The 12,325-nt window shown below is 48.8% G+C and overlaps 1 protein-coding gene across 2 annotated transcripts in view; it reads left to right on the top strand.

The window, feature by feature from the left end:
• Positions 1 to 12,325, top strand: part of LOC136678746 (transmembrane protein 132C-like) — a 282,915-nt gene that overhangs the window by 261,368 nt on the left and 9,222 nt on the right. For both annotated transcript variants that reach the window (XM_066656872.1, XM_066656874.1), the window contains one exon: positions 10,757 to 10,962. In XM_066656872.1, coding sequence (XP_066512969.1) covers positions 10,757 to 10,962 — 206 coding nt within the window. The remainder of the gene's footprint in view (positions 1 to 10,756; positions 10,963 to 12,325) is intronic.

Raw genomic sequence — 12,325 nt, 5'->3', positions numbered from 1 at the left:
TCACTGGACATTTTATCAGAAACACCCCCCTTCTACTGACAGTCACTGGCCACTTTATCAGAAACACCCCCCTCTACTGACACTCACTGGCCACTTTATCAGAAACACCACCCCCCTTCTACTGACACTCACTGGACACTTTATCAGAAACACCCCCCCTCTCTACTGACACCCACTGGCCACTTTATCAGAAACACCCCCCTCTACTGACACTCACTGGCCACTTTATCAGAAACACCCCCCTCTACTGACACTCACTGGCCACTTTATCAGAAACACCCCCCTCTACTGACATTCACTGGCCACTTTATCGGAAACACCCCCCTTCTACTGACACTCACTGGACACTTTATCAGAAACACCACCCCCCTTCTACTGACACTCACTGGCCACTTTATCAGAAACACCCCCCTTCTCTACTGACACCCACTGGCCACTTTATCAGAAACACCCCCCTCTACTGACACTCACTGGCCACTTTATCAGAAACACCCCCCCCTTCTACTGACACTCACTGGCCACTTTTTCAGAAACACCCCCCCTTCTACTGACACTCACTGGCCACTTTATCAGAAACACCCCCCTCTACTGACACTCACTGGCCACTTTATCAGAAACACCCCCCTCTGCTGACACTCACTGGTCACTTTATCAGAAACACACCCCCCCTCTACTGACACTCACTGGCCACTTTATCAGAAACACCCCCCCTTCTACTGACACTCACTGGCCACTTTATCAGAAACACCCCCCCCCCCCTCTCTGCTGACACTCACTGGCCACTTTATCAGAAACACCCCCCCCCCCCCTACTGACACTCACTGCCCACTTTATCAGAAACACCCCCCCTACTGACACTCACTGGACACTATCAGAAACACCCCCTCTACTGACACTCACTGGCCACTTTATCAGAAACACCCCCCCCCCTACTGACACTCACTGGACACTTTATCAGAAACACCCTCTCTACTGACACTCACTGCCCACTTTATCAGAAACACCCCCTCTACTGACACTCACTGGCCACTTTATCAGAAACACCCCCCTCTACTGACACTCACTGGCCACTTTATCAGAAACACCCTCCTCTACTGACATTCACTGGCCACTTTATCGGAAACACCCCCCCTCTACTGACACTCACTGGCCACTTTATCAGAAACACCCCCCCCCCTTCTACTGACACTCACTGGCCACTTTATCAGAAACACCCCCCCCTCTCTACTGACACCCACTGGCCACTTTATCAGAAACACCCCCCTCTACTGACACTCACTGGCCACTTTATCAGAAACACCCCCCCTTCTACTGACACTCACTGGCCACTTTATCAGAAACACCCCCCCTTCTACTGACACTCACTGGCCACTTTATCAGAAACACCCCCCTCTACTGACACTCACTGGCCACTTTATCAGACACACCCCTCTCTACTGACATTCACTGGCCACTTTATCGGAAACACCCCCCTTCTACTGACACTAACTGGCCACTTTATCAGAAACACCTCCCCTTCTACTGACACTCACTGGCCACTTTATCAGAAACACCCCCCTCTACTAACACTCACTGGCCACTTTATCAGAAACACATCTCCTCTACTGACACTCACTGGCCACTTTATCAGAAACACATCTCCTCTACTGACACTCACTGGCCACTTTATCAGAAACACCCCCCTCTACTGATAGTCACTGGCCACTTTATCAGAAACACCCCCCCTCTACTGACACTCTCTGGCCACTTTATCAGAAACACCCCCCCTCTACTGACACTCACTGGCCACTTTATCAGAAACACCCCCCTCTACTGACACTCTCTGGCCACTTTATCAGAAACACCCCCCTCTACTGACACTCACTGGCCACTTTATCAGAAACACCCCCCTCTACTGACACTCACTGGCCACTTTATCAGAAACACTTCTCCTCTACTGACACTCACTGGCCACTTTATCAGAAACAGCCCCTCTACTGACACTCACTGGCCACTTTATCAGAAACAGCCCCTCTACTGACACTCACTGGCCACTTTATCAGAAACAGCCCCTCTACTGACACTCACTGCCCACTTTATCAGAAACACCCCCCTCTACTGACACTCACTGGACATTTTATCAGAAACACCCCCCTTCTACTGACAGTCACTGGCCACTTCATCAGAAACACCCCCCTCTACTGACACTCACTAGCCACTTTATCAGAAACACCCCCCCCCTCTACTGACACCCACTGGCCACTTTATCAGAAACACCCCCCCCCTCTCTCTACTGACACTCACTGGCCACTTTATCAGAAACATCCCCTCTACTGACACCCACTGGCCACTTTATCAGAAACACCCTCCCTCTACTGACACTCACTGGTCACTTTATCAGAAACACCCCCCCCCCCTCTACTGACACTCACTGCCCACTTTATCAGAAACACCCCCCTCTACTGACACTCACTGGCCACTTTATCAGAAACACCCCCCTCTACTGACATTCACTGGCCACTTTATCGGAAACACCCCCCTTCTACTGACACTCACTGGACACTTTATCAGAAACACCACCCCCCTTCTACTGACACTCACTGGCCACTTTATCAGAAACACCCCCCCTCTCTACTGACACCCACTGGCCACTTTATCAGAAACACCCCCCTCTACTGACACTCACTGGCCACTTTATCAGAAACACCCCCCCTTCTACTGACACTCACTGGCCACTTTTTCAGAAACACCCCCCCTTCTACTGACACTCACTGGCCACTTTATCAGAAACACCCCCCTCTGCTGACATTCACTGGCCACTTTATCGGAAACACCCCCCTTCTACTGACACTCACTGGCCACTTTATCAGAAACACCTCCCCTTCTACTGACACTCACTGGCCACTTTTTCAGAAACACCCCCCCTTCTACTGACACTCACTGGCCACTTTATCAGAAACACCCCCCTCTACTGACACTCACTGGCCACTTTATCAGAAACACCCCCCTCTGCTGACATTCACTGGCCACTTTATCGGAAACACCCCCCTTCTACTGACACTCACTGGCCACTTTATCAGAAACACCTCCCCTTCTACTGACACCCATTGGCCACTTTATCAGAAACACCCCCCCTCTACTGACACTCACTGGCCACTTTAGCAGAAACACCCCCCTCTACTGACACTCTCTGGCCACTTTATCAGAAACACCCCCCTCTACTGACACTCACTGGCCACTTTATCAGAAACACCCCCCCCCCTCTACTGACACTCACTGGACATTTTATCAGAAACACCCCCCTTCTACTGACAGTCACTGGCCACTTTATCAGAAACACCCCCCTCTACTGACACTCACTGGCCACTTTATCAGAAACACCACCCCCCTTCTACTGACACTCACTGGCCACTTTATCAGAAACACCCCTCTCTACTGACACTCACTGGCCACTTTATCAGAAACACCTCTCCTCTACTGACATTCACTGGCCACTTTATCAAAAACACCTCTCCTCTACTGACACTCACTGGCCACTTTATCAGATACATCCCCCCCCCCTATACTGACACTCACTGGCCACTTTATCAGAAACACCCCCCTCTACTGACACTCACTGCCCACTTTATCAGAAACACCCCCCTCTACTGACACTCACTGGCCACTTTATCAGAAACACTCCCCTCTACTGATACTCACTGGCCACTTTATCAGAAACACCCCTCTCTACTGACACTCGCAGGACACTTTATCAGAAGCACCCCCCCCCTTCTACTGACACTCACTGGCCACTTTATCAGAAACACCCCCCCTCTACTGACACTCACTGGCCACTTTATCAGAAACACCCCCCTCTACTGATACTCACTGGCCACTTTATCAGAAACACCCCTCTCTACTGACACTCGCAGGACACTTTATCAGAAGCACCCCCCCCCCTTCTACTGACACTCACTGGCCACTTTATCAGAAACACCCCCCCTCTACTGACACTCACTGGTCACTTTATCAGAAACACCTCTCCTCTACTGACATTCACTGGCCACTTTATCAAAAACACCTCTCCTCTACTGACACTCACTGGCCACTTTATCAGAAACAGCCCCTCTACTGACACTCACCGGGCACTTTATCAGAAACACCCCTCTCTACTGACACTCACTGGCCACTTTATCAGAAACACCCCTCTCTACTGACACTCACTGGCCACTTCATCAGAAACACCCCCCTCTACTGACACTCACTGGACACTTTAACAGAACCCCCCCCCCCCTTCTACTGACACTCACAGGACACTTTATCAGAAACACTCCCCCCTTCTACTGACACCCACTGGCCACTTTATCAGAAACATCCCCCCCTTCTACTGACACTCACTGGCCACTTTATCAGAAACATCCCCTCTACTGACACCCACTGGCCACTTTATCAGAAACACCCTCCCTCTACTGACACTCACTGGTCACTTTATCAGAAACACCCCCCCCCCTCTACTGACACTCACTGCCCACTTTATCAGAAACACCCCCCTCTACTGACACTCACTGGCCACTTTATCAGAAACAGCCCCTCTACTGACACTCACTGGCCACTTTATCAGAAACACCCCTCTCTACTGACACTCACTGGCCACTTTATCAGAAACACCCCTCTCTACTGACACTCACTGGCCACTTTATCAGAAACACCCCCCTCTACTGACACTCACTGGACACTTTATCAGAACCCCCCCCCCCCTTCTACTGACACTCACAGGACACTTTATCAGAAACACCCCCCCCCCTTCTACTGACACCCACTGGCCACTTTATCAGAAACATCCCCCCCTTCTACTGACACTCACTGGCCACTTTATCAGAAACACCCCCCTCTACTGACACCCACTGGCCACTTTATCAGAAACACCCCCCTCTACTGACACCCACTGGCCACTTTATCAGAAACACCCCCCTCTACTGACACTCACTGGCCACTTTATCAGAAACACCCCCCTCTACTGACACTCACTGGCCACTTTATCAGAAACACCCCCCTTCTACTGACACTCACTGGCCACTTTATCAGAAACACCCCTCTACTGACACCCACTGGCCACTTTATCAGAAACACCCCCCTCTACTGACACCCACTGGCTCTACTCACTGGACTCACTGGCCACTTTATCAGAAACACCTCTCCTCTACTGACATTCACTGGCCACTTTATCAAAAACACCTCTCCTCTACTGACACTCACTGGCCACTTTATCAGAAACAGCCCCTCTACTGACACTCACTGGCCACTTTATCAGAAACAGCCCTCTCTACTGACACTCACTGCCCACTTTATCAGAAACACCCCTCTCTACTGACACTCACTGGCCACTTTATCAGAAACACCCCCCTCTACTGACACTCACTGGCCACTTTATCAGAAACACCCCCCTCTACTGACACTCACTGGCCACTTTATCAGAAACACCCCCCTTCTACTGACACTCACTGGCCACTTTATCAGAAACACCCCCCTTCTACTGACACTCACTGGCCACTTTATCAAAAACACCCCCCCTCAACTGACACTCACTAGCCACTTTATCAGAAACACCCCCCTTCTATTGACACTCACTGGCCACTTTATCAGAAACACCCCCCTTCTACTGACACCCACTGGCCACTTTATCAGAAACACCCCCCCTCTACTGACACTCACTGGCCACTTTATCAGAAACACCCCCCCTCTACTGACACTCACTGGCCATTTTATCAGAAACACCCCTCTTTTGAATGGCCCTCGGTCCGAAGCGAGAGAAGGAGGATTCACTCGATGTGGAAAGTTCAATAACACCAAATTCTGAGATTTGTTAGAACATCCATCTTTCTTCGCCTTCCTCCCGGAGCGTTATTGTACTCCTCCGCTGCGCTGGTCTCCCAGTGGGACCCCCCTGGGTCCGTGTGGATTGTGGAGGTGACAGTAAATTGGATCAACGCTATGATTCCTCCTGAACTAACTCCATTAACCCAAAGCTAACTTCTCTAATGGGAACGGATGGCAGGGGAGATTCACTCCCAATATCGGGAATATGAGCCTGTCCCACCGCATCCTCCCGCAGCTCCGTAGGTGGAGGGCTGCAGATGGAGAGCTGCTGAGTGATATTTAAGTTTCCTAAGTGCCCACAGGGCTATGAGGAAGGATAGGAAATGTGTGTGTTTGTGTGTGTGTGTGTGTGTGTGTTGGGGGACCTGACCTTGTCACATTTGGAGTCAGATCAGAATTTATCACTTCCTACGCTGGGAGCAGCTCAAATCCAAATCCACTCTGGGGTTAAACACACTGAGTCAGAACAGGTGGAGGGCATGAAGAGGGCAGAGCCACCACAGCACCTGGACCATAGACAACACTGACAGGTAGAGACAGGGAGGAGGCCAAAGCGAAACAACAGCACATGGACACATAGTGCCCCCTGCAGTGTGTCTGCGGTATCAGCTGCTCAGAGCTGAACGATGAAAGATGTGATGGACACAGCAACAATCTGAGCTCCTGGACTTTCCTGGATCACTGGACACAGAGAACAAGGACATCACCACTTTATCATGTCCCTGTGCTTTCTCTCTCTCTCTCTCTCTCTCTCTCCCCCTCATTCCCCCCCCCCCCCCCTCCCTCCCTCTGAAAGGCAAGTGCCAGTTCTTCTGGGTAATTTGAGCTGAAGGATGACGGGTGATTGTTGGGTTTTGTGTTTTGCATTGTCAGCCAAGTAATCACTGATTTATCACTTCAACAAAGACAGGAGAGAGAGAGACAGAGACAGAGAGAGAGAGAGAGAGAGAGAGAGAGGTGGGGGTAGTAGTAGAGTGTGTAAGAAACAGATGAGAACTGTCATTTTTACCCTCATTTTAACCTCAGATGCCTCCAGCTCCGGAGCTGATTGGCGGCTCTCTGATATTTTCAGACCTGTTTTATTTTGACGACTGAAACCACAAGCAACTCTGGTGTGAGACCTGAGACACAGTCCCGGCGTGGACACCCTTCAGCCAATAGCAGCCCTGTTAATCACACAGTGTGGGGACAGACTCACTGCTCTGTTTATTGTTAAAGCCCAAAGAAAACAAGCTGAACATGTGCTGACGTTTCATTCGCCTGAAAATGTTACACACAAAGTTCTCGTGTGAAATCTGCTTCTTCACATCATCAGAAGTGACCTGTGAAGACCCACCTCCTTTGCTCTTCTCTCTCTCTCTCTCTCTCTCTCTCACTCACTCTCTCTCACTCTCTCTCTCTCTCTTTCTGTCCCTCTCTCACTTCTGTCATTTTTCACATACGTCTTCTCGTCCTATTTCTCCTCTCTCTTCTGCTGTCTTCTATTCACACTCCTCTCTCTCTCTCTTTCTCTCTCTCCCTCTCTCTCTCTCTCTCTCTCTCTCTTCATTCTGTCTTTAAAATAGAGACAGAGATTAAATCAATTTTTCAATGTCATCAAACACCTGCCTCAGCTGTTTGGCTGCGACACAAGCCAAGTGTTTACACTGGACTCCACACACACACACTCTCTTTAGGGTGAAGTGTCAGTTATTAAAGCTGTAAGAGAACGATGCTGTAATTGTAGATGGATCTTTTCTCATTGGGTGAGAAAAGAGGAGGAGCTACAGGAAAGTGTCGAATGTACACTTTGGGAACATGTCACACCAATGTAGAGAGAGAGAGAGAGAGAGAGAGAGAGAGAGAGAGAGAGAGAGAGAGAGAGAGAGAGAGAGAGACTCAGAAAGAGAGAGAGAGAGACAGGGACTCAGAGAGAGGGACTCAGAGAGAGAGAGAGAGACTCAGAGAGAGAGACACAGAGACTCAGAGAGAGAGAGAGAGAGACACAGAGACTCAGAGAGAGGGACTCAGAGAGAGAGAGAGAGAGAGAGAGAGAGACTCAGAAAGAGAGAGAGAGAGACAGGGACTCAGAGAGAGGGACTCAGAGAGAGAGAGAGAGAGAGAGAGAGAGAGAGAGAGAGAGACTCAGAGAGAGAGACACAGAGACTCAGAGAGAGAGAGAGAGAGACAGAGACTCAGAGAGAGAGACACAGAGACTCAGAGAGAGGGACTCAGAGAGAGAGAGAGAGACTCAGAGACAGAGACTCAGAGACAGAGACTCAGAGAGAGAGACAGAGACTCAGAGAGAGAGACACAGAGACTCAGAGAGAGAGACACAGAGACTCAGAGAGAGAGAGAGAGAGAGAGAGGGGACTCAGAGAGAGAGAAAGAGAGGTGCAGCTGCTCCAGAGCATCCCATTACATTTCATGCTTCTGTACAGAGAGTGTACACACTGAGTGCACACTGGATTAACATGAACACACACACACACACACACACACACACACACACGTGAACTCACTTCCCTGGAAGAGCTTCCTCTTATCTGCTAATGCAGCCACTCATGCTTTAATGACATCCACAAAGGGTATATGTGTGTGTGTGTGTGTGTTATTCTTTATCTCCTATCATTGCTGGTAATTGCTCGTGTTGAACGAGCCGCTAAGCGCCTCTCACTTGGACGGCGAGTGTCTTTTGCGGAGCAATAATTTGTTTTCTTTCTCTATCACTCCATCTCTCCGTCCGTCTGTGAGCATCCCTCCATTCTCCAGATTGTCTGGATTAGTGCAGTTTATAGTTGTTCATAAGAAGCTTCCACCAGGTGGCGCTGTGTGAGCTTCACTTCCCAATACTCACATTTGAGGACAGGTTCACACATTCACTCAGTCACTCACACACACACACACACACACACTCAGTCACTCACACACACACACATCCAGTCACTCACGCACACACTTACTCAGTCACTCACACACTCAGTCACTCAGTCACTCACACACTCGTCCATTCACTCACACACACATCCAGTCACTCACACACTCAGTCACGCACACACTCACACACTCAGTCACTCACACACTCATCCAGTCACTCACACATTCAGCCACGCACACACTCACACACTCAGTCACTCACACACTCATCCAGTCACTCACACACTCACTCAGTCACTCACACACTCACTCAATCACTCACACACTCATCCAGTCACACACACACACATACACACACATCCAGTCACTCACACACTCATCCAGTCACTCACACACTCAGTCACTCAGTCACTCACACACTCAGTCGCTTACACACCCATCCAGTCACTCACACACTCACTCATTCACACACACACACATCCAGTCACTTACACACTCACTCAGTCACTCTCACACTCATCCAGTCACTCACACACTCGTCCATTCACTCACACACATCCAGTCACACACTCACTCAGTCACTCACAGACTCACCCAGTCACTCACACACACACTCACTCACTCACCCAGTCATTCACTCACTCACACAGTCATTCTCACACACTCACCCAGTCATTCTCACACACTCATACATTCACCCAGTCCTTTTTACACTCACCCAATCACTCACTCACTACCCCAGTCATTCTCACACACTCACCCAGTCATTCTCACACACTCATACATTCACCCAGTCCTTCTTACACTCACCCAATCACTCACACACTACCCCAGTCATTCTCACACACTCACCCAGTCATTCTCACACACTCATACATTCACCCAGTCCTTTTTACACTCACCCAGTCACTCACACACTACCCCAGTCATTCTTGCACATGCACTCAGTCATCCTCATACACTCAACCTGTCACTCACACCCATGGACGATTTCACCCACTCACCCAGTCATTTGTGCACTCACACCTGTGGACATTGTCACACACTCACCCAGTCACTCACACTCATTTAGCACTACAGAAATGACACTATGTAACTTTTAGAGGAGGGTAGGAAACCACACTCCCTCCTTCACCCTCCCCATTGATTTCAGTACAATGTATTTCACTAGGGGGAGGTCAGGAGCAAAACAATCTTACCTAGTGTTCCTTTAAATCTATAACACACACACACACACACACATCTCAGTCCTCCTTCTGCTGTCCTCTCAGTGACCCTGATCTGTATTACTGAGGTGAGAGAGAGAGAGAGAGATTTTGCAGGTGGATACAGTATAGTGTCATTTAGTTGTCGACACACTCACTCATCCCCACACACACACACACACATACACACAACAGAGAGAGAGAGAGAGAGAAAGTTGCAGAAGAGTGATGACCATGTGTGCAACCTTTAGATACTACTGTGTGTGATACACTTTTACCACTGCCATACACACACACACACACAGTATAATAGCCCTGTGTTGAATGAATGCCTTGCTTATTTCCCGTTGCTGAGTTATGGTTGGACGGCTGGTATAAAGGGGAGGGGTTTATCCGGGGTCTGTGTGACTGTAAACACTCACTTTCCCAGGTTCTATCCAGAGTTTTCACTCTGCGCATAAAAAACTGAATGAAAAAAATGCCCAAAATTCACCAAAAAAAAAAACAATGTCACACAAGGGTTTTACACTGAGGAGGTGGAGAAGTTAGAAATGTCTAAATGATGAAAGGTGAAACAGTGACGGCACAGCGTTTTTTCTTAAAGCCCCCTTCCACACTCTTTTCACACCAGCATCAGCCCAGCATCTAATTTTAGAGCGTGTGTAGATTATTGTACACACACAGCACTGAGCAAAACTCAGAGACCACACACTGTTTATTTACTGTCCTCTAAAAACTCTCTCGCTCTCTCTCTTTTTCTCATCTCCCTCTCTGTCTCTCTCTCTCTCTCTCTCATCTCCCTCTCTGTCTCTCTCTCACTCACTCTCTCTCTCTCTCTCTCTCTCTCTCTCTCTCCCCAGGTCTCTCCATCATGTGATGAGGTGTTGGTGAATGGGAAAGAGATGAGGGGGCGTGTCTCTCTCCAGGTCAACTTTACATACCTGTACCTCAGCGGCCAATTAGAGCTCACCGTCTGGGTTCCACGGTTACCGCTGCAGATTGACGTCTCGGATGTGGAGTTGAGTCAGGTGAAAGGATGGAGAGTTCCCATCACCACCAACAAGAGGTGTGTGTGTGTGTTTTTTGTTCGTTTTGCTGGGATAATTAAGCCCAGACGGACATAATGATCTCTGTTAAGTGGTTGTTTTGTTGTTGCGAATGTTTTCTGCCAAGAAACATGACACACACGGTCATTTAAACCCCAGCAGACCCACTGTCACCACTCCCATTTCCCTGCTGTGTGTGTGTGTGTGTTATTATGGTACTAGCTTGCCAATGGCCTTCGCTCAGTCTGCTGGGCCCATTTTTCAATTTGGCCAATTTCTGTCTCTCTGTGCCTCTAAAGATACCACACACACACAGACACACAGAGGCACACACACACACAGAGGCACACACACACACACACTTTGGGAGGGAGCAGCAAATTTTGAGTAATCTCACAGTCGTACTCTGAAGCAGAGATTGGTGTGGTGTGTGTGTGTGTGTGTGTGTGTGTGTGTTTAATGGTGAGGGGAGTCAGGAGGAAATGCTTTTAACATTTTAGAGCACATTTTAAAACACCTCCCACCCTGAACAGTGTGAGAAGATGAAACCTGACGGTGGATCAGTGTGTGGTCTCTCTGCAGCGTCACTGTCTCTGCAAACTCCAAACAATGCTGTGAGAATTTGGTGTCTGTGAGTGTTTGTGGATTTTATTGGAAGCTGAAGGTGCTTTTTGGATATGATGTACCCCTGCCCCGCCACCCCAAATCAGTGCACACAGATGGTGGTGAGAACTGTGATAATAGTGGTGATTGTGATGTGGTAATGCTGCTGATGATGGTGATACTTGTGGTGATGATAATGGTGATTCTGGTTATAATTGTGGTGATGGTGATTATTATGATGTTGATGATGATGATGATGATGATGATACTAATGGTGGTGATGATGCTAATGGTGGTGGTGATGATGATGATGATGATGATGATTGACCAGAGGAGGATAGGTCACTCCTTGTGAGCCTTGGTTCCTCCCAAGGTTACTTCCTCAGCTGTGGGAGTATTTCATTGCTACTGTCGCTCATGGCCTTGCTCACCTGGGGGTTTTTACATCTTTTTCATTCTTTACATTTCATGCCAAAACTCTGTCTTTACCGGAATTCTGTGAAGCTGCTTTGTGACAACATCAGTTGTAAAAAGCACTATACGAATAAATGTGATTTGATGATGGTGATGATGATGGTGATGATGATGATGATGATGATGATGGTGATGTTGATGGTGATGATGTTGATGGTGGTGATGTTGATGGTGGTGATGATGGTGATGATGATGTAGGTGATGATGGTGATGATGATGATGATGGTGATGATGATGTAGGTGATGATGGTGATGATGATGATGATGGTGATGATGTTGATGGTGGTGATAATGGTGATGATGGTG

Source organism: Hoplias malabaricus, chromosome Y (assembly GCF_029633855.1).
Source record: "Hoplias malabaricus isolate fHopMal1 chromosome Y, fHopMal1.hap1, whole genome shotgun sequence".
Taxonomy (NCBI): Eukaryota; Metazoa; Chordata; class Actinopteri; order Characiformes; family Erythrinidae; genus Hoplias; species Hoplias malabaricus.
This window is presented reverse-complemented; position numbering and strand designations above follow the sequence as displayed.